Source organism: Drosophila montana, unplaced genomic scaffold (assembly GCF_035044405.1).
Source record: "Drosophila montana isolate Dmon_TW-CO22-7 unplaced genomic scaffold, ASM3504440v1 contig_3526_1, whole genome shotgun sequence".
NCBI lineage: Eukaryota > Metazoa > Arthropoda > Insecta > Diptera > Drosophilidae > Drosophila > Drosophila montana.
Genome location: NW_026998405.1, coordinates 180149 through 207437, shown reverse-complemented (window position 1 = coordinate 207437; position 27289 = coordinate 180149). Strand labels below are relative to the sequence as shown.

Genomic DNA, 27289 nt, shown 5'->3' with positions numbered 1-27289 from the left:
AAAAATCAGCTTGATTGAAAGTAAACACTTTAATTTCCAATCACAATCTCAATTACCGCGCGGCCACAGCGAAATTTGCCGTTTGCGGTTGGCCTTGTGGTCAACTGGCCACGCCCACCGCCAACTCAATTTGCGGCCAGTTGAACGCTTATTAATTAATGCATGTATTTTTTTCATTATAAATAATCTTTTGAACTTATTGTGGTAAAATTACCATAAAAGTGCACTCACTAATTAAACTAGAAGTGAGACAGGCGGCACATAAAAGCAAAAGACTGGGAAAATTTTCAAAATTACAAAATGCGCTTCATTTGGGAAAATAGATTTTTGTGAACAAACGCTTTAGTAATTTACATATGAGAAATAATTTATGAGAATGTGATAAATCAAATCGCGGCCAACTGAATTATAATTCAATGTTAACCTAATTTATTTAACAAAGGTTTCGAAACAGACTGAAAAGAAAAAAAATAATAGTTCTTTCCCGTTACTAAGGTTTAGAATATATTAAATCATGATAACCAAAAAATATTACTTGGTCAGTTTTCCTTAAGTTATTCAATTCTCTTTAAATATTATTTTAACTTCTTAATATTTTACATTTATTTTATTTTCTAATTATATAGAGACATGACATTATTGAAACTGACAAAAATCTTTAGATAAGTGTGTTAGGTCATGTACTTTAATGGAATTCTAAAGTTTCTAAACATTAATCACGTTTTAAACCGTTTTTTCTTACATAGCTTCACTTAGTCACTTTTGGTATAGTTTTGAATTTTTTAAAATTTATTAAAACTGTGTTCAAGACTTTTCTTAAGCTTCAATGAGGATCAACCGAAAATGTAAAAAAACTACTTCTAATATATTACTTTTTCATAGTAACAAGTTAAATTAAATTGTTAAAAAAGTCACCTCTTTAATATTTTCGTCGCTTCTGCCAGTTGGAATAAACAAAACAGGTATTTCTGCGCTTTTGAATAAACCAATCAAGTCTTTAACTATTTTTTACTTTATGTAATGCCAGATAATGCATATGATATATTATGTTTATATAAATTTGCATAAAATGTATGTAATACCGTTGCTTTTTATGCTAATTATCGCAATTATATAATGCATTTGAGCCCTTTATAGCCAGGTCTTAAATTTATGCAGCTCGTGTGACGCTTTAAAAATCCATTTCCCAAAGTTTTGCATTGGGCTATATTATTAGAAACACGCTCACATTTGCGGGCAGCTGTAAGCCAATCTGCATAGAGCCGAGCTAGCAGCATCGCAGTTCTAATCCCCGAACCATCCAACACCCCTCTCCCAGTCTCTTCCCCTTGCATTCTATCAAAATCTAATTAAAATGCGCGTTACAATTCGCATAAACAGGCGACGACCTCGTTGCAAATGGCTTTTGGCATGCAAATTTGACGCTGCCAGCCAACAAATGTCAATTGCTGCAGCAGCAACAACAACAACAACAACAGCGAGGAGAACAGGGAGCTGCACTTGGTGGCAAGTGTCAGTTGCAGTTGCAGTTGCAGCTCCAGTTGGAAGCTCATCAATGTGCTATTTTATACGGCGCAATGCAATGAAACCTCAGCAAAGCTGCCAGCTTTGAGTTGGCAAAAGAAATCTGCATTTTAAATCAGCGCCAACAACCAACAACAACAATCAACAACAACAAACAATTCCATGCTCCAGTAATTTTTGTTGCCTGGCCAACAACAACAACAACGGCAACAAGTGCGGCAAAGGGTTGCCACATGTGGCACAGTGAAGATTCCCAGGCCAGATGCGGCTCCATTACCAACTTGTTATTTAAATTGTTTTGCACTAGAATTAATGGCTAAAAGAGACAGCAAGAGAGGGTGAACGAGAGAAAGACAGCGGGGGTGTTCAAAACGTCAAGTAGCTGAAACGAGAGAAAAAGGGTCAAAATAAAAAAAAAACATTGCCAGCGGAATGGTTGGAAATGGAATGATGCTGTTGCTTGTTGTTGTTGCTGTTGTTGTTGTTGCTGATCGTCATGATGAAGTTAAATGTTGCTGCTGATTAAACAGATGTGTGCACAATAAAGTTGTCGCTGCTGCTGCTGGGCCAGAAACAGCTACAGATTCAGGCCAAACAGGAAGTTGGGCGGGGGAAAAAGGTTGTGGTATTATTTTAATTTAAATGAAATGAAGTCGACACAGCAAGACATGTACATGCATAGATAACTATATCTTTAAAGTGATAGGATGTGTGGGTGTATGTATGTGTGAGTGCATGTATCTATGTACGTATGTATGTATGTATATGCGTATGTATGTGTTTTCTATATAAGCATGGATGTTCTCTTATATCAAGCTCAGACCAATTTAACTCTGCACTGTGGTGTAAAATTAAAGTAAACAGATTTTTATAAAATGCCCTACTATGCGATTCTCATGATTTCAAGTAAGCTTTGCAAGTTTTCAAGCCTTCACTATGTGAAGGCATATATGCATTATGTTAACATATAACAAACGCAGATCAACATTGTCTCCAGCTGCACTTCAGTTTTAAAAAGGACGTATTTGAAAATAAAGCCCTACTATGCGATTCTCATAGATTCGAGGAAGCCTAGCAGATTTTCGTGCTTTCATTACGAGTGAGGTGGTCCAACCTTAAAGGAACGTATAAATGTTTGAATGTATGCATGTGTATTTATATGCATGCACTTATCCTTTTGTCTTTCTTATCTTCACTTCCCTTTCTTCCGTTCTCCTTTTTTATTATTCTTGCTCCTGCTTTTATTCTAATCCGTTTTGTTCTACTTCTTTTCAGTGATCTAAATATATATTAAAGCTTGTCTCCCCCGTTCTAATGGATGACAATCAAATAATCGTGAGTATTGCTGGGTAAGTCCATATTTACACATACATATGTATATTTCTATAGATCTAGATCTATTCAGATCTAGGCACAGGCTATCTCCTATTAAATGTTAAAGTGCTGTTAACACAAAACTGTTGAAACATCTCTGTTAACTTAAGTTTTTAAGTTTTTTGGTGAAACAAACGTAAGTTTCGCCTGGCAAGCTTCACTTTTATATTGACTTTAGTTTTATATTAAAAGCAGCCTTTGTTAGAGGCAGATTTCTTTTGGCTTGCAACGTGATTTATAAGAAATATTAAAATTACACAATGTAAATAAGCATAAATACAAAGCGTAGCATATCGCATATGGCATATCTAAAGCCATTGTTATATTAGATTTGCCCAGGCCACAATTGCAGCAGCTACATTCAATGCCATCAGAAATTTAAATGTGGCAACTTTTCCCCCTTAAGTTGTGGGCCGTGCTTCAAGGCAACAAAGCCGACAAAATGCCACACAAATTGTTTAGGCTTGACCAACAACTCAGCAAATTGATGTCATTACAACTATATGCACTCTTAAAAAAAATGAAATAATAATAATAAAACCGCCCACTAAAGCCATTCGCAACGCACTCAACGCTAAAGCACAAAAAGTGAAGTTGAAAATTTGAAATTTGCAGTCGAAAACAAAAGTGCTCCAGTTGGGAGTGCAAGACTTGCAGATACCCATTCCAATTGCCGTCTATGCGTATGCAAACGCCGAAGATTTAATACCCTTGCAGACCGAACCTTTTCATAATATTCATAATGCTTTGCTCGTATCTAAGAAGCAAAGGAAAAATAGTAAATACCGAGTATGGTTAAGATATATTGAAAATCATATAAGAACCTACTTTTCGACCGATTGTTCCTATGGCGGCTATATGATATAGTGCTCCGATTTGTCCAATTTTAACATATGTACTGCCTGCAAAAAGACGATAGCCTTAAAACTGAGAAAAAGTTCATATAGACTATATAAACTCGGCTCTTGATGTCGATCTAGAATATATGTACTTTATGAGGTCGAAGATGTCTTCTTCTATGCGTTAAACATTTCATATCATAGTTATAATACTCTCTAGAAGAGTGTGCTTGTGCTTCTTTCCTACTATTTATATAAAATGCATTCTTTTTAACTTCGGTTCATAAAGTCCGATCTGAAATTTGGAGGGCTTTAACGTGACATTCAAAAGTGTGCATATACTAATGCCCAATGCTTACACTCTGTTGACAACCGATTGACCTCCTTTTGCCAGTTAAAAGCCAGTTATACCCTTTACAATTTTCATTTTCAATGGGGGTATAAACGGAAAATGTTGGTGCGGGGGGGTAAAAAAAAAAAAGTCGATGTGTTGCTTTATCATTTGGTACATTATCATTAGAGTAAAATCTGCATTTGGCACAACTTTCTCACATGAGTGCGCACAACAACAATGACAAAACTGAAAACTGAAAACTTCAATTGTTGTCCGGCATTTTTTCGCAATCGACAGTTGCCTCAAAAACTGATTGCCGTTTATTATTGAGCATAATTACGTAGCATTATAATTATTATTATTATTATAATGTCTTTTTTATTATTGCCATTTTGCGTAGTTATTTTGAGGCATTTCGTTTAATTGTTGTCAAGACGAAAACCATTTGCACGTCGTTTGTGGCAACTTCCGCGGATGTGGCACGTCTTTGTGTGTGAGGGGGAGGGAGCAGGGGAAGGGAGCAGGGTTTAGTTTAAACAAATTTAGGTTACTCATACGACGCGTTGTCTTGTTTAATTGCCGCTATTAGCGCTTCATCATGTGAGTGTGCGTGTGTGTGTGTGTGTGTGTGTGTGCATCTGTCAGATACAGATACAAATGATGGGGCGCGCATAGCTGAAATGCACGCGCTGCGAAGTGGAACGCATTTCGATATCCGCCCGTAAAAAGCAACTATATAACAACTGGCTGACAACAGACTCCAGACGCAGTCTTCTTCTTTTTTCTTATTTTTTTGTCAACACATTTGACCTTCATTAGGCAACGCTTTGCTGATTAACTAGCCAGCAGCGTCAATCTCTCAAGCTCGCCGTCTGTTGTTGCAAGTATCTCGCGGTACACCTTGTGCGTATCCGTGTCGCATTCCATTTCAGGCCAATTGTATTGACAGTGAACCACGGCAAACGCTTTGTTAAACATTTTTTGTGGGGTGGGCAACGCCGGGGAAGGGGAGCAGGGGACGACTGCCATTTTAAATGGCGCCCTAATGGCTGTCGAACTGTTCCAACTGTGGCCCGCCTTTTGTTTGGCGGTCTTTGTGCTGTGGGCGTTGTGGGCGCGGCTGGCGGCCTTTTGTTGTCTGCCTTTACGCACAATCAATTTCAATTGTTGTCCAACGCGTCGCTGTTTAATTAAATGTAAAATACACTGGCAATTTCCACAAAATGTCGAATATGTCAACAACAAAAGCTACAAAGTTTTAATTACCCCATCGAAACACACAAAACTTGGCTAAAACTGAAAGGATTTACACGAAGAATGGGGCATTGTCTGTTCATTAAATTTGATTTTTGATTTTAAAATTAAAATACAAAAGATTTAAGGTCTTTAGTTCTTTGCTCAATTGAGATACTTTTGTTACTTTAAGCAACTTTATTGGAAATTGAAAACAATTATATATAATTTCTTAACGATTTATTATATCAACATTAGGTAACACTATTTGCAAATTAGGGCTTTTCTTTTGCACGTTTATAGATATAATATATATCTCTATCTATTTGGATATTTTTTTTTTTAAATAATAAGCACATCTCGTATACCCTTGTAGAGGGTGACATAATTTTGTCATCAAATGTGTAACGCATGGAATAAGACATTTCTGAACCTACAAAGTATATATATAGATCAGCATTAACAGCCGAGTTGATATAGCCATGTCCGCATGTCTGTTTCTATAAGAACTAATCTCTCAGTAAATATGTCGCAGCCAGCCGGATCGGACAACTTTATCATATAGCTGTTATAGGCACAATCGGTCGAAACGGAGGCACTTGTTTATCAAGATATCTTGACTAATTCGGCATTTATAAGTCTCCTCATGCTCCGAACATATGTATATGCCAAATATTATCAACGTCGGACTTCTATATGATATAGCTGCCATAGGAACAAAAGTAAAGTTGTCTGAATATCTTTTTTGTTTATTAAGATAACTTGACAAAACATTTACAAACATTTACTAGTTGAACTATGACGCTTACTTATGAGCCAATGCCTATCAATATCGCACTGCTATATTATATAGCACTATAGAAAGAATCGGTCGAAAATGGGTTTTTGAAGTGCACAATATTCTATTTCAAGATATTTGTTCAAACTCTGCATACATATCTGAAAAACCGTAAGGTTTTAAGTCTTCGGCATGCCCAATATTTACTTACTCTCTTGTTTATTTGTTTGATTTTATTTTTTATTGTTACATTTTGTCAATTTGGCGCTGTCTCTTGAGTTTGATTTTTTCTCTTGTCCCATTTTAGCCAATTGAAATTCATTTTTTTTATCATTTTTTGTGCTGCCAGCATTTCGCAAGCTTGAAGTAGCTTCAATTTGGTTTGCGCCCGCGGCCACAGCCAGCACTTCAAAAATGTTCGCAAGTTGCTTTTTTCTTTAGCCATCTAAATATTACTTATTCTTTCTTTTTGCAAATCACGCAAATGGTTTGATTACGCTTAAATTGATTAATTTCGCTTGTGGTTGTTTTTGGTTGCGGCTTGAAAACTTTCAAAAAATAAAGGCGCAACAGCGCACACAAAAGCAACACCGAAAACAATATTGTTCTTTGAATTTGAAAGCAGCGGAATTTAATTGAATTAATAGAGGCGAGCAGGTCTTTACGTATACCTAGTCGTCTGAAGCATATCCCTCGGGCAGGTTCTGGCAACGGAACGGTTTCGGGTCCAATTGGGCGAATGGCGCATCGTCATCGCTGACAACGCCTGCCAAGCGTTTAATGCAGACGCTTTGAAGTTCTTTTCATACGCTTGAAATTACACACAAAAAATTCAAAATGGATTTTGACGGGTTGACGGAGGGGGGGGGGGGGGGGGGGGAATACAAGCAGCGGCTTTCTAGAGACCCCTTTCAAAAGCCATCAAATTCGCAACAGCACAGCGAAAAATTCAATTTTCGCCCAACTGGCTGTGAAAATGCTTAGTAATTTTTTTGTTAGCAATTTGGCCCGAACTAACCTTTTCTTTTTTGTTTTTTTTTTTACGTCAATTATCAGCTGCCTAGTGCCCCAATCAATTCAGCCGGCACGAAGGTAGCGCCCAGTGCTGCTCAAACTGCATAACAGAGCGCGAGATCTGTGAATGGCATATTCTGGCACAGGTGGGCTGCGGACCTGTTCAGCTTGGCTTTTCCAAAGCCAATGGCCTTCGGTGACCAACCAAAGCGTCGGACGTGTGGGGAGTGCCTGTCATGCACGCAGAACGGAAATGCAAAGCACAACAGGCAAAAGCACCGAACGGAACTTGAAAATTGTTTAACTATCGATGGGCCTACAAATTATAATACATAACGTCTGCTACCTCACGCTGTTGGATGTCACTGTTTCAAGGAGCAGGCAATTTCCACTCAATACTGATATTTATTGACCATGATCTAATACTCAAGTGCCGCTCAAATACTCAACTCAGTTTTACTCTCACTTTATTTCAGCTGAGATGTTGGCGTGGCGAATTTGCCTGCCCAGCCACAGCATGTTAATCAACATTTGCTTGCATACATATTTGTATATGAACATAAACCAGCATTAAATTCATCGCCCACATGCACTGCCCGGCAGCGCGGTGAGTGTGCGTGAGAGTGTGCTCTCTTGATGCTTATGTGGGTGAATAAGTATTGAGTAAGTGTGGTCAGTTAATGCGTTTTCAAGGTGAAAAGTTTGCATTGATTGCAATTGTTGTTGGCTTTCTGTCAACCACAAGCAATATTATGGCTGAGACAATAACTGCGGTTATCGTTATTGTAAGCGATATGTTACTTTAATCGCTTGTTGCTGTTCTCAACTTTTATGCTCTCTTATAAAGTCATTAAATGCAAATTGAAATCAATAGTTGGGCGATGTTTGGCATCGTAAAACGTGCCAAGCTTGCGCTGCTTTTAAGTGTAATGCGCTCAAGGCAGAGCACGAAAGCACAGCACAGCTGTTAGTGGGGGAAGCGTGGCGTAGACCTTATGTACGCACAGTTTTACAAGCTTTGATTTTAAGAGATTGAGAGAGAGAGAGAGAGAAAGAGAGGGAGCGAGCAACGAGTGGTCGTGCAGCTGGAAGCCCAAAGTTGCCCATTGGCTTTAACATTGGAGCCTTGTTCTCACAAATTTATTTCACTTACTGCCAAGCACAGTTAGAATCGCACGACTGCGCGTCGCCGCCTTGCCTCGACTCAGCCCCTGCCGTTACCTGCCTCCCCTTGGCGCACGTTCTTTTTAATTTTCTGATAACTACAAATAGGTTCGACACTCGTGCGGCAAATTTTTACCGCTGCTTTCGGCTGTAACATGGCAGGGAACGGGGCGGCCAAAAAAAAATCCAAACATAATGTGCGCCCTGCATACGTGATGAGCTCAGCGCCCCAGCGACTATGGCTGATGACGACGCGAACAAAAGTTCTCTTCCCTTTTTTTTTTCTCATTTTTAGATGGTTTACATTACGGCAAGGCGTATTACGACTTTGTTACGTAATGGGTAATGCATTGAAGTAAGCACATTGAAAATCGTATGCATACGAAAGTGTGTATATCTTAGGCTGGAATATAGAGAGAAGAGTCTAACTAACCCATGCGAGCTCCGCTTTTAGTTTAGCTATCTTGCTGAAACTTTGTAAGACTAACTTTTCCTGTAGTGACTATTATATCAGTCGAAATCGAGCAGATCACTACAACAGAGCACTATATTGTATAGGGACAGTCGGTGGAGATTTTTAACATTTAATTTATTATTAATTATCTTTATTATTACTGTTATGGGTATTATATTTAGTTTTATAAATAATATTATTATTATTATTTTATTATTATTCATTATCATTAGCATCATTATTATTATTATTATTATTCATTATCCTCATTATAATTATTATTATTCATTATCATCATTATAATTATTATTATTCATTATCATCATTATAATTATTATTATTCATTATCAATATTATTATTATGCATTATCCCAATTACTATTATTATTCATTATCATTATCATCATTATTATTATTATTCATTATCATTAGCATTGTCATTATTATTGTTATTATTATTTATATTATTATTCTTATTATTCATTATCATTACCAATTATATAACTATTAAATTCTTATTTGAAATATTCTACTTAAGTGGGCTAAGCATATTAGCTACCATCATGATTTTTTTTTTTCCCGAAAGGGTATTCCTGCTCCGTATCACTTTTCTCTCGTGCAATTTTTTACAATTTTTGCTTTCTGCACTTTGCAGGTGTGTTTGTGCATGGGTGTGTGTGCTTTGATTCTTTTGGGTCGTGTCGGCGTTGAGTTCGGTAGACTGATTTTATTTATGCGCCGCTTGTGGCAACCTCATAATTCAGTGTGTGAAGTAACATTAATTTGCCACGGACGCTGCAACCGACACTGACACGTCGCCGCAACTGAGTTTCTCCTGCTTGCAACTGCAATTTAATTGGTTCACTTGGCTGCCTGCAGACTAAGCCGAAAACTATATACAAGCTGGTGGGTGGCTCGACAGGCTAATGTCAAGGATTTATTAAAGTCGCCAGAGTTTAGATATTGTTGAGAATTTGTTTACGCAAACTGTAAAACTGTATTGTTTTCTTCTTTTTTTTGCTATAGCATATGCTTCAGTTCCCACTCGGGCGCTTTTGCAGGGGCAGCCATAAAACTTGAGTGCCCGTTAGCATAAATTTTCAAAATCGCACATAAACTTAAATAGCTGTGGAAATTGCTTTTAAAATGCTGAACGCGTCGTCGATTTGGGAGGAGCGAACTTATTGAGGATCTTACATGATTTATAAAAACACACGCGATGCTCGGTACATACATTATGTGTATATATATCGCTCATTTATACGCGATTTTCGGCAGAATTCCATTTGAAGGCAACGTAGTTCAACGAACTGTCTAATCAAAAATTCATATGCGAAAAGAGCTGCACAAGAGACACGTTCAATTTGATCACTAGAGAGCTCGATATATGGACTTGATGTAGGCATCGGATACAATGGCTGAAAGTTGTCAAGTTTTTTTCGTTTTTTTTTTGGTTTTATGACAGTCTTTAATGAGCAGAAAGCCATTTGCTGTTCATATCTTACAGCCGAGCCCATTTTATCTTGCGAAATTTTGGTATTACAATAGTCCAAAGAAGGTAGAAACTATGCCGATTTCTTTTTTTGCACTCGTCTATCTGTTTATCTGCATACTTTTCTTTCGTTTTGTCTATATAAGAACTGATCCCATCTTAAATTAAATTTCTTTTTCCTATATAAGAACTGATCCCATCATAAATTTGTGAAATTTAGCACTTTGAAAAAAATCAACTAATGCATTATAAAATTTGGTATAACGAGAAAGTAAGAGTATCTGCGGCATGCCGAAAATTGAATACCCTTGTAGACATTTGCCTAACGGCTTTGCAGATATGTGAGATTATGCTAGTAAATGCAGAATTTGATGAAAATATCTTTAACAGATTATTTTGCCATACAAAAACTCATTTGTCGACCGCTTATTCCTATAGTGCTATATAATATAGTAGCGCGATATTGATAAAATTTGACTCATAGGTAAGCATTATAGGCTTTGGTTAGAAAAACTTGATAAACAAAAAAGTTTTCCATATAATAAGCTTCTCTTTTATAGGGCGCCTAATCTCAGACTTTATCCACCTTTCTTTCTATCCTACAGCCGAACTTATCCAACTTTATAAATTTTAATATTATGTTATTTAAAGAAAATAGAAGTTCCCCAACTTTTAATTGACCTATCTCAGGCATATTGAGTAAGTTTCTTGGCTTGTGTTAGCTCATATCAAGTCACACTCTTCCGCCCTTGCTCTATCTTTCTCCTTAACTAAAGCTGAGGAAATTTAATACAAAGCTGGAAGAAAACAGATTTAAGCTTATAAATATATTTTATCAACAACAAATCCCAGTTCCAGCATATTGACCAAGTTCTTCGGCTTTACTTGGACTATCCGAATTTTTTCTATTGCTGTCTAATTTACAACTGAAGTCGCTAGAAGCATATAGAAAGCAAATTTATCTTCTGAGCGCACAACAAAGCCCATCCCAAGCACATTAAATACATTTGCCAGGTCTTTTCCACTCTTCCCATATATCTATCTCTCACCATCTCGCAGCTGATCTCTTCTTAAGTTGCGAAATTTGGTATAAAGACTGCCCCAAGCAACTTTCTGTTCTAAAGCAGCTCTCTGCCTGCGTCTCCCAAGCTCCAATCTCCCAACTGATCCCATCTCAAGCATATTAAATAGGTTCCTTAGCCTCTGGTTGGGTCATATCCAAGTCTTTTGCTTGCCCAACGAAGCGCACACCTTATAATAATAAACTCGCGATTATTATCCAAATGGCCGACAAAAAGCATTATCATGCTCATAAAGAGCCAACTTCAGAAATTGCATAATAATTCTTTTTTATTTGTCTACTCGCATTTGTTGCTTGCAAAATAAAATATTATTATTATTTTTTATTTATTTTTATTTTTTTTTTTCTCTAGGCATATTTGGGCAACTTCATGAGCTCTTGGGCTCTCTATTTCTGGTGGTCGTCAGTTTTTATGCTTGAAAAATTGGGACAGCGATTTGCACGCTCGAGAGTGGAAAACAGAAAAAACGAGTGAGAACTTTGTGTGTCGGCTGCACACGACTGCGCAATACTCTGTTCGCAGTACAACTAGTTGGCGAGAATCTATTCGATTGTGGGCTGACTTTAAGACTGTTAACTGTTAAAGCAGTGACTTTCAAACTGTGGTCTGTTGCCACAACATTTCAACAGTTTTCTCAGCTTGCATGTCACTAGCAAAGCCAATATGCTCTCTCTTTGATTTGAGTAGGGTATAGGGTGAAATAACAGCCAAAACAAAACATGAAAAACACGGCGCGCACAATTTTAAATATGTTTTTTTTTATTTTTTTGATTCTAACGGAAGTCGTTGCTAATGTTTGTGACTTGTTGTTGTTGTTGTTGTTGTTATTATTATTGTTGTTGCAACTCTTAGCCAGCTCTTGGGCACCGCCAACTGGCGACTGGCGCTGGCTGCTGATGACCCATGCTAATTGGCTAATTGCGTTTAATTGCCTTTTAACACATATTTTTAAGTCTGTCTGTATGTGTGTGTGCGTGTGCTTGTGTGTTTGTGTGTCTCCTGGTCGCTTAAATAATTTTTTGAAATGAAAATATTTATTTAATGCCTCCTGCTCGGCGGCTCATTAGCGCCAAGTGGGCCTCACACTGCGAACGTTGGCGTATTTGGCCAGAAGGCAGCTGAGATTTTGAGTGGGGTTTCGGCCGGGGCGGGGGCGTTGAGCCAAACTCTTAAAACAGAATGGATTTTAATGCTGCAATCAAATGGCTAAAAGATCAAAGCTCGCGACCAAGTTAAAGATTTGGGTACAACTAGAACAGGTCGTTAAATCATCGTAGAGACATGGCATTCGAAACATAATCTATTGTTGATATCATTAAATTTAATTCTTTAGTTACTTTGACTAGCTGACTGACTAACTGACTGACTAACTAACTGACTAACTAACTAACTGACTAACTACAAGAGTCAGATGTGATCAATACACAGCCTAAAGTAAGTATTTTACAGAAATGTATATAAATGTACGTATTAATGTATGTATGTATCTATGTATGCATGTATGTATGCATGCATGCATGTATGTATGTATGTATATATGCATGTATGCATGTATGTATGCACGTATATATATGTATGTATGTTTCCTTATACGAAAGGCAGTCTCTAGTAAATTTCCCGCAGCGCTGCACATTTAAAATAAACGTCTTTTAATGTAATGCCCTACTACGCGATTCTCAAGAATTCAAGTAAGCCCGGCAGGTTTTTATGCATTCATACAAAGTGTCGAGTGTTTGTGTGCTGTGTTCGTGATCTAATCAACTTGAAGGTATGTGGTATGTAGTATGTAGTATGTAGTATGTAGTATGTAGTATGTAGTATGTAGTATGTAGTATGTAGTATGTAGTATGTAGTATGTAGTATGTAGTATGTAGTATGTAGTATGTAGTATGTAGTATGTAGTATGTAGTATGTAGTATGTAGTATGTAGTATGTAGTATGTAGTATGTAGTATGTAGTATGTAGTATGTAGTATGTAGTATGTAGTATGTAGTATGTAGTATGTAGTATGTAGTATGTAGTATGTAGTATGTAGTATGTAGTATGTAGTATGTAGTATGTAGTATGTAGTATGTAGTATGTAGTATGTAGTATGTAGTATGTAGTATGTAGTATGTAGTATGTAGTATGTAGTATGTAGTATGTAGTATGTAGTATGTAGTATGTAGTATGTAGTATGTAGTATGTAGTATGTAGTATGTAGTATGTAGTATGTAGTATGTAGTATGTAGTATGTAGTATGTAGTATGTAGTATGTAGTATGTAGTATGTAGTATGTAGTATGTAGTATGTAGTATGTAGTATGTAGTATGTAGTATGTAGTATGTAGTATGTAGTATGTAGTATGTAGTATGTAGTATGTAGTATGTAGTATGTAGTATGTAGTATGTAGTATGTAGTATGTAGTATGTAGTATGTAGTATGTAGTATGTAGTATGTAGTATGTAGTATGTAGTATGTAGTATGTAGTATGTAGTATGTAGTATGTAGTATGTAGTATGTAGTATGTAGTATGTAGTATGTAGTATGTAGTATGTAGTATGTAGTATGTAGTATGTAGTATGTAGTATGTAGTATGTAGTATGTAGTATGTAGTATGTAGTATGTAGTATGTAGTATGTAGTATGTAGTATGTAGTATGTAGTATGTAGTATGTAGTAGTATGTAGTATGTAGTATGTAGTATGTAGTATGTAGTATGTAGTATGTAGTATGTAGTATGTAGTATGTAGTATGTAGTATGTAGTATGTAGTATGTAGTATGTAGTATGTAGTATGTAGTATGTAGTATGTAGTATATAGTATGTAGTAAGATGCTTTATCTCTTCGTATGACCTGTGTTTAGCCTTTTGGCATTCCATAAGCAAGTCTTATAATTGGTTTCTCACATCTAGATCTAACAACCATTACTCATGGCTTATATCGTATGCGACTAACGGAAGTTACCCAACTAATTGTTGACACTCCTTAAAAGCCAAAAGTACCTATTTGCCAATCTCGAAAATTCCAATTACTACAACACCCATGAAAGAAGTGCAAAAAAACTAATTAAAATATGTGCATGGCGTACAGGCAGCTTGTAAACAAAACTGTAACCAAAGTCAGCTGATTTATGGGCCACTAAGAGGATGCAGATGCAGATACAGATACAGTGGCTGCGACAACAACAGCAACAACAGCAACAACAACAACAACAACGAGGTGAGTGTCTAAATTTAAAGAGCTCCTTACTCTATTAGCCTGCAACCGCTCAGCTCTCGGCCCATGCTGGTCCATGTTGCCCACAGTAATTTATGTCGCAGCCAAAAAAACAACATAAATTGCCAGCAAGTGCCGCCGAGTGTGGCACATGCGGCACAAATTGGTGGCAACAGCCGCCAAACGAATTGAGCTATAAATGTAACTACGAAACGAGAGTGTTGCGATGGCTGGCGAAATGCGATACCGCATGATTAATTTGATGGGGCCCTCGAGTAGCCTGCCGGGCACATTGCATTCAGTTCTCTGGTGGCAAACAACAATGCCAAGCTTATTAGTTTGTCTATCACATAGCTGCGGCACCGTGCAACACGTTGCATGTCAATGGCCATAATTAAGCATGCGAAAACGGAGCAGTTTTCTGAAATGAAAACAATGCGGCCACCGACTGCAACAGCAGCCCCCGTCGCCCCGCGACGACCCGCTGCCCCAACGCAGTCGCATGTTGGCCATTTTCATTAATGGCCATACAGCAAATATGCGTACCCCTTGGCACTCTAACCCCCCTGCCGCCGCCCCCACCTGGCTTACCCTGCCATTTGCCATTGTCTTGCAGCGCGTTGCACTTTTTGTCTGCTGCATTGTTTGTAGCCGTGTTTTGATTTCAGCATCAGCCACAGTTGTCAGCGCAGCCTTCTCCTCAGATTCAAATACACACTCAACAAAAAAATAGGGAGAGAGAGAGAGTGAGAGGGAGGGAGAGTGGGAGAGAATAAAGCCAGCCCCCTCCTGGGGCTGTCATTATTTCAACGTTTTTCTCTGGCATTGTTTTGTTTTTCAGTTATTTGTACCCTGTAGCCGAAAAGGCCAAAAGGGGGGCGTAATGCATGAAAGCACCGGAAGAAGGCAGATCCTACAAAGATTTATGGCATTATATTTTCCTGATCAGCTTCAAGGGTCGTGTTACTCCAAAGCAGAGAATTGGCAAGTGAAAAATGTTTCATTAGCATTTATACTGAACAGATTCTCTGAATCTTTGCTTAGAGATCTCTGCTTAAGAAATAGATGGAAAATTTCGCGAATGCGAATTCAAATTCTAATGAATCCTTGAAAAACTAAATTTATTTCATTATTGGTGCTTTATAATATGAATATAATCAATATTCCTTCTTCACATTATTTGAGAAATATCCTTTTTCTTGTTCAATCTACAATTTCAATATATTTACATTATATATTCTAGATATTTATTCAAAGCGAATCGGGTTACTTTTTCAGTTCAAATTGAAGGTTTTAGAAGCTTAGAAAATTTGTTATTATACACAATTAGAGCGAACTTTTGAGAACTTGGAAATACACCAAGATATTCTGTCTTATTTGTGCTATAGCCAGAAGGCCAAAGTCCAATAGTCCAAAACGGAAACTTGAATAAAACCTAATATTATTCATGAACTTAGCTCCTCTATATATATATACTTTTCATCTCTCTCCATGGCTGATTGGGCTTTACATATTTATCTTCCTTTCCATATTTCCTTTACTTTCTCCACAATTGTCTACAGGGTATCGTATAGTCAGTCACTGGCCCCAGTCACATACCTTGAAGCACTTTGTTTGCTTTTTGTTTTGTCTCGCTTGCGGAAAGGACTGCTGCAACGACAAAGTCGACGTTGCCGAGGTCTCGGTCTCCTCGGTCCGCTCCTCTGCGACCCGCCCGTTGCTCTACAATCGGAACGTTTCGTCGCTTTTGGCCGCTTGGGGCGCTTTTTGCATTGCATTCAAATTTGGAGGCGGGCCACCCACAGCCAGATAGCGCAGTGCAGCCACGTTTCCGTGACCTTTTTGGAGCAACACATTTGACCTTATTACGAGCATTTCAATTTGTTGCCTTTTATTGTACTGAGCTTTACACTAAAGCCATGAAATTAGTTTTGAGCATTTGCCATAACAGTGTAATGGCAAATTGTTTGAGATTCAGATTTGAATTTTTGTATCTGCTATACGCTCTTGGCGTGCAGATATTTTCTGATGATTGCTTTGATCTAGGAAATGCTTTGTTTTCCATTATTGTTATTATATTTTGTTTGTTTGCCTCAGCTTAAACAAACGCTGGAGAAGCGCTTCAAGCGAATGCGAATTGCAGATTAACGAGTAATTGAAACTATGATAAAAAACCTTCAGTTTGAGCCGCCAAGGTGTGACTTATTGGAAAGTGTTATAAGACTGCAGTATTGGTGGCAAATATATTCAAATAGACTCAAGATAAGCCAAGGTTATGGTCATTAATATTTGAGCAATTTTTATAGATTTTTAAATGCTTTTAAAAGCACAGAATTAAGCCTTAATTGAATGAGTCGCGAAAAATGTTAAAATGTCGCTGTTAATGTTAATGTTATGTTAATCGATGCTACTACAGCTTGTAATGTCCTGTACTTCTTCGCTCCTATCTTTCTTTACACCCCCTCTCTCTCTCGCTTTTTACCTCTGCTCAAGTAACTTAAAGCGTTCTAGACATAGATATGCCAAGACTATGGTCATTAATATTTGAGTATTTATTTTAGATTTTTAAATGCTTTAAAGCCTCCAGAATTAAGCCCTAATTGAATGAGTCGAGGGTTTATTGCATTAAATTCGCGAGAAATGTTAAAAGCCCGCTGTTAATGTTAATTTAATGTTAATCGACAGTTTGAAATGTCCTGCGCCTCGCTCTCGTTATCTTTCTTTTACTCAGTCTCTTCCCACCTCTGCTCAAGTAACCAAAAGCGTCTGCTTCAACAAGTGCACACGCTCTACTCTCTCTCTCTCTCTCTCTTTCTCACACACATACACACGCTCTGCTCTCATTGCATTTGCCTTGCAGAGTTCATCAAGTGTAAAACAAAACAAGTAAAAACTAGAAAAAAGCTCAACAGAGCAGCAAATTTCAAAAGGCGGAATTGCGCCGATAACAGCGGCAACAACAACAACAAGAGTAGAAACAACAGAAACAACAACTATAACAACAACTACAGGGTAGACCAAATTAAAGTAAAGCAGCCCGCAGTGAACGCGTTTCGCTGCGTTTGCTGCGTTCCTCTTCAGCGGCCACCCTCAGCGTCAGCGACAACGGCAGCGTCAGCGTTGACGTCGGCGTTGCGCATGCGTACCTGTTGCTCTGCTGCTGCGCTGCCGGCGCGTATGACTCAATGGAACAGCGCAGCCTGTCAACTCTTCTTTTTTTCATTTGGTTTTTTTCTACTTTTTTTGGAACGATGTTGTTGTTTTTTTTTTGTCGTGCAACATGTTGGCGGAAATAATAAATTCTAGCTCGACAACAGCAACAACAACAACGGTAGTTAAAAGCTGCGCTGCTTTCGTTGTAGCTGCTGCTGCTGTTGTTGTTGTTGTTGTGTAGCATGACGTACTGCAATTGTATTACACATGACAGCATTCAAGAAGAAATCAAAAGGATTGCTGATATCGTCATCCATTCCCCCCACCACCAGCTGCCCCTCCCCCTCGCTACATTTTGGTTTCATTTCTTTTGGTGAAAATATTGCTCATGTAACTGGGAAAAGCTTTTAATACTCATATGTTATCTAGAGATCCGCTTTGATCCGTTTGTTGGGATTGTCTCAAGCGTAACAACTAAATTAACAGCGTTTAAGTTAAAACGCATTTAAACAAGAAGCCGCAGCGGAGGACACAGACCTGGCAAGTGCTTAATAATAATATTGTGGGAAATTTTCATTTGTATTTTTTCTCTTCTTTTTTTTTTTTTTGGGTTTGTGAATCATAGGGGTGACTTCTCGACAAAGCGTGTGAAAAATAGTTAAACAGGGAGCAGAAGAACGGAAAACAACCAATGCGCAATTTGAGTTTATTGCGCAGCATAAAAAAAAGTTAGGAACTGAACGAACCAAATACTGAAGACAAATGGGGAATATGTTAATGGGTTGAGGTTCTTTGAATAAAATAGAAAGAAAAATAATGAAATGATATATAGAGAGAGATTTTCGCGTGTGGTAAAGTTTAAGTTTGATTTAAGTTAAAGATAAAATGGTAAAATATTCTAAACTATACTATTATAGTAAGTCAGTAAAAAAAGCCCTTGTCAAGTTTTGCGCATAAAATCTTAGATATAACTTTTTCACCCAATTTCCGCCAGTGGAAAATTGAATTCTTCCCGTACTATCTTGAACTCCACTTGTATTTGAACATATGTTGAATAAAGAATCAAAAGTTGGAATCAACAATTTCCGCACATCGTAATCTTGTGTTGAAAATCGTAAGCCGAAAAATAATCTTTAGTTCCCCAAACAATTGAAAACATACAAATGTTTTCCCCACTTTTTTCACACCTGCGGGTGGAAATATTCCGAAACTCCTAAAAAAGAAACTTCTGGCGTTCTTTAAATGTTATTATATTTCCCAAAATCAAGAACTGTAACCTATTGTACGAATTTTAAGGAATAATAATTAAAATCATGTTTTTTTCTCAGTGTAAATTCTAGTACAACTGTGAGTGTAGCATAATTTCTATATATAGATGCATAGTTTCCGAATTTGTGATGAGCAAAAAGTAGGGAATTTCATTTAATTGTAAGGAGTATATTTTTTTTTTCGAGTGTAGCCTATGCAATCATTCTTTCAATTTTATTTCAAAGTGTCTACTGTAGTTTTCATTCATTCTTTCAATTTGATATCAATCATTTTTTCTGTGTGCTTTCTATGGCAATTGATATTGCCATGCCAGCCATACTTATGTTAATTACGGCCACTTCAGCAGCTGGAATTGTGGTCTCATCTGGCATGCCGTGCTCCGAGCTGGCCCACCTGACGCAGCCCAAAGCAATTTCATGGCTCCTGGGCAACGCACTTGAAGCCACTTTGGTTAAAAACGCTTTCAATGGCAAACTAACTAATTGTTTGGCCATGGCTGGAAGTCGCATTGCAGACGGCTTTAACTGGCATTTAAATGATGGCCTAAACGCGAATACTGGCAGAGAGGCTGGCCAAAAGCGGAGTCCAGCCCGTTGGCCAAAACGAACAAACAAACTGTATCAATGTGTCAATCAAAGGCTGACACACTGGACAGATTGCCCGCGACTGAGATGCCATGGAAATGGCTTAATTGGCCAACAGCAGCAGCTGGAGAAATGACCAAATATTATGGCCAAATAGTTTCCGGTACGGCAAATGGCTAATGAGCTGGCGACGACAATTTCACACAGCCAAAGCCCAAAATGCACAACGGATTGCACCCAATGCGCCGCTCAAGGCCGGGTATTATCTATAAGGTAGATAATGCCAGTCAGTTGGAGTTGGCAACTGCTTTCTTTGGCTTTTTTAAACGCATTCTTTGGCTCTACAAAACGAACAGGCCAAACAAACGGCAACAAATTGTTGTTGAAAGCTAACAAAAACGAAAATTTTCTGCTTAAAGCTGAACTTTCAATACACTAGTAGCTTTGGTCGCAGTTAAGCAAAAATGTTTCGTATGTATTCAAATATTGTTTGGAAAAAAAAATGGAAAATTTAAGCTTATTGTTTTTTACAAACTAAAGTTGTTCTTCTCTAGTTTTTCTTAATTGCCCGAAAATATGGTTTATTATTTATATTCATAAATTATTTATTTCCTTTTACGAAACAAAAGGGTTTAAATTGAAAATCTTCACAAAATAGGAATCTGAAGTGAAATCTGAATTTTCTAAATTATTTCTAAATATTAATATTAATGATATTAATAAATATATTAACTATTTTTGGTTTAATTTGTACCTTTATCTTTTACGATAAAACAGGAATTTGTAATTTCTAAATTATTTTTAATAATTCAATATATCAAGAGTTGAGCCCGATTTGGAGAAGGTTAAGGTTTTTGAGGTCAAAAGGTTTCAATAATTCGTGATAAAAGAAAGCAGATAAAACATGATGAAAAGTAGACCAATTATAGAATTCGGAAGGGAAAAATAATACATTATTAAAAAAAGATATTTGGGTGTAACATTCCTGGCTAAAATGTTTTTTCCAATACAAATTCTACGTTATTTTTTTTTGGAATATATTTATAAAATTTGTTTACTAATCATGCGATTAACAAACAAGTTCCCCCTACAAATGTTCGCTTTTTAGGAGACTTTTTCCCTGTGATAGCTGCCTGATAAAATGCTGTGATTTGAATGCTTTCAACATTTAACATTTGCTGCGTGCCACTAAAAGCGGCAGCTGTGCCCGGTTTCATCGGAGATAACGCGACGGCGAGAGATTGGCTCGCATTGGGTCGGGCGAGGTATTGAAATAGCGCTGAAAATGAATTTAACAATTAAAGTGCGGCATTTATTTGTTTGTTTTGGTTTTTAATTAGGTCTAGCCGAGACACGCACCATTGCCGGCCGGTGTCTTGGCTGCGAGAGTTCGTTTTGGCATGCCACAACCGTTGCACAAATTGCCTTGACAGTTGCATAGTTGCATAGTTGCATAGCAAATGCTGCAATTCTCGTGCCTCTTATTCAATGAAAACTAAATTGTTTTTGATATGTTTTTGGCTCGCGCCTTTGCTCAGTTGATTTCATTCAGTGCGTTTGCAACTTATGAATAAAACATCAAGAGGGCGCGCGCGATTTAACCCATTTCCATTTATCTCGAATTTTCCTGCCATTTTCCTATGCCTCTCGACAGCGCCTCGCCACAAAGATATAGACATAAAGCTATTTTTCTTTATGTTTTTTTTCTTTTTTGCCAACTTTGTACTAAAAATAAATACACAACACTTGCCGCAGCTGAGGAAATTCTCGGCTGGCTTCGATAAATTTATGTGGGACCTGTCCGATTTTCAGCTCAGTTTTGCCGCTGCAACAAGCAGAATGTGCAAAAATCAACAGTCACATTTATTTCATTTGCGTCTTTTAACCTGCGGCCACAACTGCCACGCCCCGTGCCTGACGATTGACGAGCCAAAATGGAAGTGTGCCCAAAGTACCACAACTCACAGCTCCCATATATACAGATATGCATATATATAGAGCCATAATGATGTTGGGATTTGATGTGTGCTCTTAACGAAGTGCCAGGCGTCTTTCTTTTTTTTTCTATTTATTCTTTTCTGTTTTTTCATAATTCCAAAGTGAATTCTCGTGCAATGTAGAAAGAAGCAGCGGCAGTTGCGTGTATAGATCCAAGCACAACAAATATTGGTTTAGTTTTGAAAAGTTGTTGAAAGATTTCTAGCATTTCCTATGTAATTGAAATCTTCGCAAATGACATACGCTACGTTGTGTATTTTGAGTTCCTTAAGAATAATTAGTAGAAAAAATAAGTTAGGACAAAGATAAACATAGGTTAATCTATTAAAATTGAGAAGAGTGAACAAAAGTTCTCCTCTTTTGATGTATAAAAGACGTAAGAGTATAAGAAGGTTTTAAGCAAAGCCCTCCTATGCGATTCTCATGCATTCAAATAAGCCTTTGCGGGTTTTCTCTCTTTCCATCTACTACCTCGCTCTTTTTATCTTTTTCTCTCTTTCTCCCTTTTCCTCTCTCTTTCTCTCTCGTTCTCCCCCACTGTTTCTTTCTCACCTTATTTATCTCTCTTTCCCCTGCGCTTACTCTAACTAACTAGTTCTCTACTCTTCTTTTTCAGACATTTGGATATATAAAGGACAGTCTCCATTTAACCCAATAGAAGACAACAAAATAATCATGAGTATCTGGATTTCAGGTAAGTACATATATCCATGTATATTTACATAATAATAAGAATATGTGTTACGGCTAAAAAGAACCGTGCAAAAATTCTAGGAGATATTCGTATTTTATTGAAAAGCATATATATATAATTCTATATAAAAGTATTATCTTAAATACCACAATATTTTATATGAACAGATGAAATACCCTCTATATGTATACATATACAGAAAGTTAAAGAATTTAAAACATTTTTACCCAATTTCATTTGATAGTTCCCCGAATTCGAAGGGAAATTTTCTTGTTTATGGCAGAGACTAATTTTAATATATTGTTTTGCCATTTCAGCTTGCTTGAGGTCGTAAATTATTTATAATCCTTTCGAATGAAGAATATAATTTAACAGTAATCAGAACGCGTCTTTTCCATAGGTGTTTCGAATTTGCGAAAAGATTTAAATACTTGAATGTGCTTAAAAATAGAAAAGTTAGTGTGTCAAAACAAGAACTTTAAATTCGTGGCGTTCAATGAAAATACCGATTCCTCTTTTCATTTAAATTTCGCCTTTTCTCGCAAGTTTGTAATTTAGTCGATTTTTTTAGTATAAACAAATGCGAATTGTTTAATATATATGCCCTATTCTAGCTGTAGACATGTTTAGAAATGTTTCAGGTAAACTCACATGAACATTTCAAGATTGTAAAAGCCTTCAATTCTTGACCTTTCACAGCTTGATTTTCTATAAAGCCCATTAGCCGTTTCTTCCCACCGTTTTCCTGGCCATGAACGCAGCTACATAAAGGCCTAAGCGGCTGAGTTTTCCTAACAATAATCAAATTCTTCCATAATTGAGGCCAATTTTTGTTGCTGTTTATAAACATGAGCAGGCAGGTAGGAGGGGAGACTGGTGGGGGGGGTTTAGCTGCCAAAAGTCTGGCTGATTAGGCTAAGCTATTGCCAGGGTAATTAGCCTTAGAATGTTGTTGTTGATTATTTTGGTATTTATTTATGTTAACGCCTTTTCCAATCATTAAGACGGCTCGCGAATGCGTGCAAGGCAAAGGTCAAACATAATTTTAATGAGCGAGAGTGAAAGGGGGACGGGGGAATGTGGGGAGGGGGGGGGGGTTGATTATGTAAATTAAGCGGAAAAAACAAAACAACAAAAGGCCGCACAATTACTTGAGGCAGATACTTTCTGGCAAAACAATTTGGAGGGGCATTTGTTTAGCTCCTTCTCTCTCTCTTTCTCACTCTCTCTCTCTCCCTCTCTCTCTCTGCTGCTGCTTGCAATGCGATATGTTAGCCAAAGTTTCTGCCACTGGCAACTGCCTCATTACGAAATGTCGCCAAGATTTGCGGCTTTAATAGACGCCGTTAAAAGCGTAATGGGTAAAAGCAGCAGCTACAACAACAACAACCAAAAAAACAACAACAACAATTGCAGTTGATTTTGTGTTTTTTTTATTTTCCTTCATGATTGTCACTCGATACTCTTTGTTTTTGGTTGCTTTTGTTGGCCTCTTGGCCACACTTCAATGGCGCTGCGGTGCATAATTTGAATTTTTCTAACGCAGCTGCTGCCGTTCGACGCTTTCGCTGCTGCAACACCTCCCCCCCCCCCCCCCCCCGCATGCCACCGTTAGCTTCTACTCTAGCTCTGGCTCTGTGTAGGAGTTGTTTGGCCGCCTCGGCATGCCCAAGAGTTCATTGCATTTGCTTGATTTTCACTTTCAATTGGCAAAACCGCAACGTTGCAACATCGCTGCGTCTGTGGCAGCTGCTGTCACAACAGGCGACGCATCGCTGGCCCCTCCCCCCCCCCCCTCCTCCTCCCTCTCTCCCCACTCACGTAAACACCAGCGCATTTGACCAACAAGTTCCGATGCGTGTGCGCGTATAAGCTGGCGCCATCTAGCGTTCAGATTGAACCACGTTCGGTCTTATAATCGGCTGTGCGTTAAGGCCTAAAGATTGTCATATCAAATGTCTTTATTTTGTGCGTTTCAGACCATGAACAAAATAAGTATTACGCCATATATGGCCATTTTTCCATACATATAACTAGCACTATTTTTTCTCCAAAATTTGTTGTTTTTTTTTTTGCTTTTCTTGACATTTGGGCTAATTGACGTAATTTGTTTTAGGCCTAAACGCTAAACTGTTGTCAGCTGCGAGCTGACATTAGGCCATTTGGCATGTGGAACAAGTGGAACACGCGACAGATAATAATGCCCAAAAAAAGATTACCATATAATTACGACTGGGAATAAGAATAGGTAGCAAAGAGAATAATCTTTGGGCATGATAAACAAAATAGTCACTTATTCTTAATGATACTCTCTATTAAAGGCAGCTCTCGTTTAATTTAAAACGTTTTTTCATATTAGACTCTTAATACGAAGATTTGCTCTGGTTAGCTCTTTCGATTTGGTGCCTAGATTTTTCGGGTGACACATTTGGTAAGAGGGCTTTTCTTAAAGTATTAGAGGAAAAGGAAAAATTTGGGTAAAGTGGGGTAAATAGCTAAATAAAAGAACATATCTTTGGTCTTATATCAAGCCATGATAACTATATTCCATTTTCTTATGATCTTTAGAAGGTCTCAAAAGTATTTAACGCAATTCCATTACCTATTTTAAAGTCTTTGCCGCCTGTTTAACGTTAACGAATGCGAAACAAAGTGGAATTACAAGATTGAAAATCTCTCATGCTCCTGTTAAAACGTTAACGAATACAAAGTGGAATTTCAAAAATGTCTGTTAAACGTTAACGAATGCCAAGCAAAGTAGAATCACAAAAATGAGAAGCTCTCACGTGAGATATAACCGTTTTTTATCACTTGCCACGTTCTTGAGCACCCGCTGAGTGTTTTAAGCATTCATAACTAACCCCTTCACGCCATTAAACAAGCTTTATTGACGCTCTAGGCCCCATTTATGCAGCTCTCACATTGATCAAACAGCTCTCTAAGCAAACCCCTCCCCCCACACGCACACACGCACACACACACACACGCTAAAACGTCGTCCATAAAAAGTTCGCACATAAATAATGTTGACCTTAAAAAAAAAAGCAAAAGAAAAAAGGTTGTCATATCACGGCCACCGTGACGGAGCTGCAGCCGAAGCTGGAAAAGCTGCCACTTCTCCACATGCGCCTCCTGCTGCCAAGTGTGGACAAGACGCAAGTCGCGACGCCGGCGGATAGGCTGTCAAGGCTGCAAGGCGGACGGACGTGCGGACGGACGGAGGGACAAATGGACAGAGCGACAAAACAACAAGGTGACATAAATATCCAGTTGCTCCGAAAAGGAAACTCAACTTTTTGCCAAGGCAACAGTGCAAAGTGTTTGACATGAGAATGAATGACTTGCAGTTACCCTGTAATCAACTCCATAGCTACATATATTCTTGCACCACCTTGCATTAAATATATATATTTATATACATAAACAAAAAAAAGTTCATAATACATATATCTATCTGTCGACCTTTCCCAAAATAATCTATATTAGGAAACCTATAAAGTTACCGCTCGTAGCTTAAAATGTTGCACAAATGATAATCGACATTTTATCAATACAGTTTACATTTAAGAATCTTTATTTATTTTAATTTCACTAACTCGAGACAAGTTTTTAAAAACAATATAACACATTTTTAAACTACAATGTGAAATTTTTATATGTCCCACAAAAAGGTCTATGTGAAAATTGTTTTAATTACAATACAGTATTGTTTTATTTTTCAAAAATGGTTCCAAAATTTATTTTTTATAATTTAAATATTTTCCCTATTAACGAGTGACCACTGTATTGCAAATATTAAGTTATATATTTAAAAAATACTTTATATATTTAATGCAGTTGCTTTTTATGCCTGTTACACACATGCGCACCATTCGTATAATGCCTGTTATACGCATTTTTAAAGGGTATACAACAAAGCGTGATATGTGCTGCAGCAGCAGGCATAGAAGAGGGGGAAGAGAGAGAGAGAGAGAGAGAATAGGATTCAATGAAAGCTCACCTGCAATGACCAAGTGAGGGCAAGATTCAGATTCCGCTGGAGTTGTAGTTGTTGTTGTTGTTGCTGTTGTAGTTGTTGCTGTTGTTGTTGCTGTTGTTGTTGTTGCTGCAGCGGTGGCAGCTGATTAGCCGGCGCTGCATTGAAATGTGTCAAGTTGTTGTTGTTGTTGCTCGTCGTATGACGTCGTGCGGGCAGCGCTGGCGGCGGCGTCAAGCAGAGCGACTCCTGTTGCTGCTCCTGTCCCAGTTGCTGCTGCTTGGCCTCAATTTGCGGCGACTTCTTGGGCAATGCCAAAGCGCTGCTCCCATTCCCATTGTTGTTGTTCAGCGAAAGCGAACGCGCAAAAGAACTTTTGAAATAGCGACACGGCATCTGGAAATCAAAGTCCGGCGGCGACGCAGGCGAAGACGTCGACGCATCCGCAGCGGCCGCTGGAAAGGCTTGCATTGTATTTTGCATGTTTCTGTGCGCGAACCGGAATTCACAATTTTGATTTTCGTTAGAAATCTGTATACTTTTTTTTTATTTTTTCGTTTTGGTTAGTGCAGCTTTAATTTGGCATTGTTGTTGTTTTTGCTAATTTGCTTTGATTTCTCGTTTAGTGCATTTTTTCACGCACTCTGACAAGACTCACACGCACACACACAAACACAAATATAAACGCGCGCGCGCGGACACACACACACACTAACACTCACACTCACTCGTATTGGTTTTTGACAGCTGGTATGTTTTGCCAATTTCACAGGCATTCAATTTCAATTTTTCAATTATTTATTTGGCTGGAACTTTTTAATCAAAATCAATTTCCATGAAAAATATAAAAGCGCGCGCACTACAAAAATCGGACACAGACGCGCAAATACGTCGCACGCGATCGGCTTTTTGTGAACGAATGAGCAACAAGATAAACAAGCAAAGAGCAGAGCAATGCAACTCAGCGGGCTGCTCAGCTGTCTGTTAAGCTAACATTAGTCTGTTACTCACTTACGCTCAGCTGTGTTCTGTAGATTAGCTGTAGATTTGCTTGTTCAAAACGTACTGTGCATGCTGTTCTTTACAAATATATTATTATTATATTATTATTATTATTGTTTAGTTACATC

The 27289-nt window shown here is 37.8% G+C and overlaps 1 protein-coding gene across 1 annotated transcript in view; it reads right to left on the bottom strand.

Moving 5' to 3' along the window:
* The window catches only part of LOC135435176 (putative uncharacterized protein DDB_G0271606), a 35849-nt gene extending 8746 nt beyond the window's left edge, over positions 1-27103 (bottom strand). Inside the window, exon 1 of the mRNA XM_064692095.1 lies at positions 26184-27103. Within this exon, the coding sequence (XP_064548165.1) occupies positions 26184-26642 (459 nt within the window). The 5' untranslated portion in view covers positions 26643-27103. The remainder of the gene's footprint in view (positions 1-26183) is intronic.
* Positions 27104-27289: the final 186 nt, after the last annotated feature.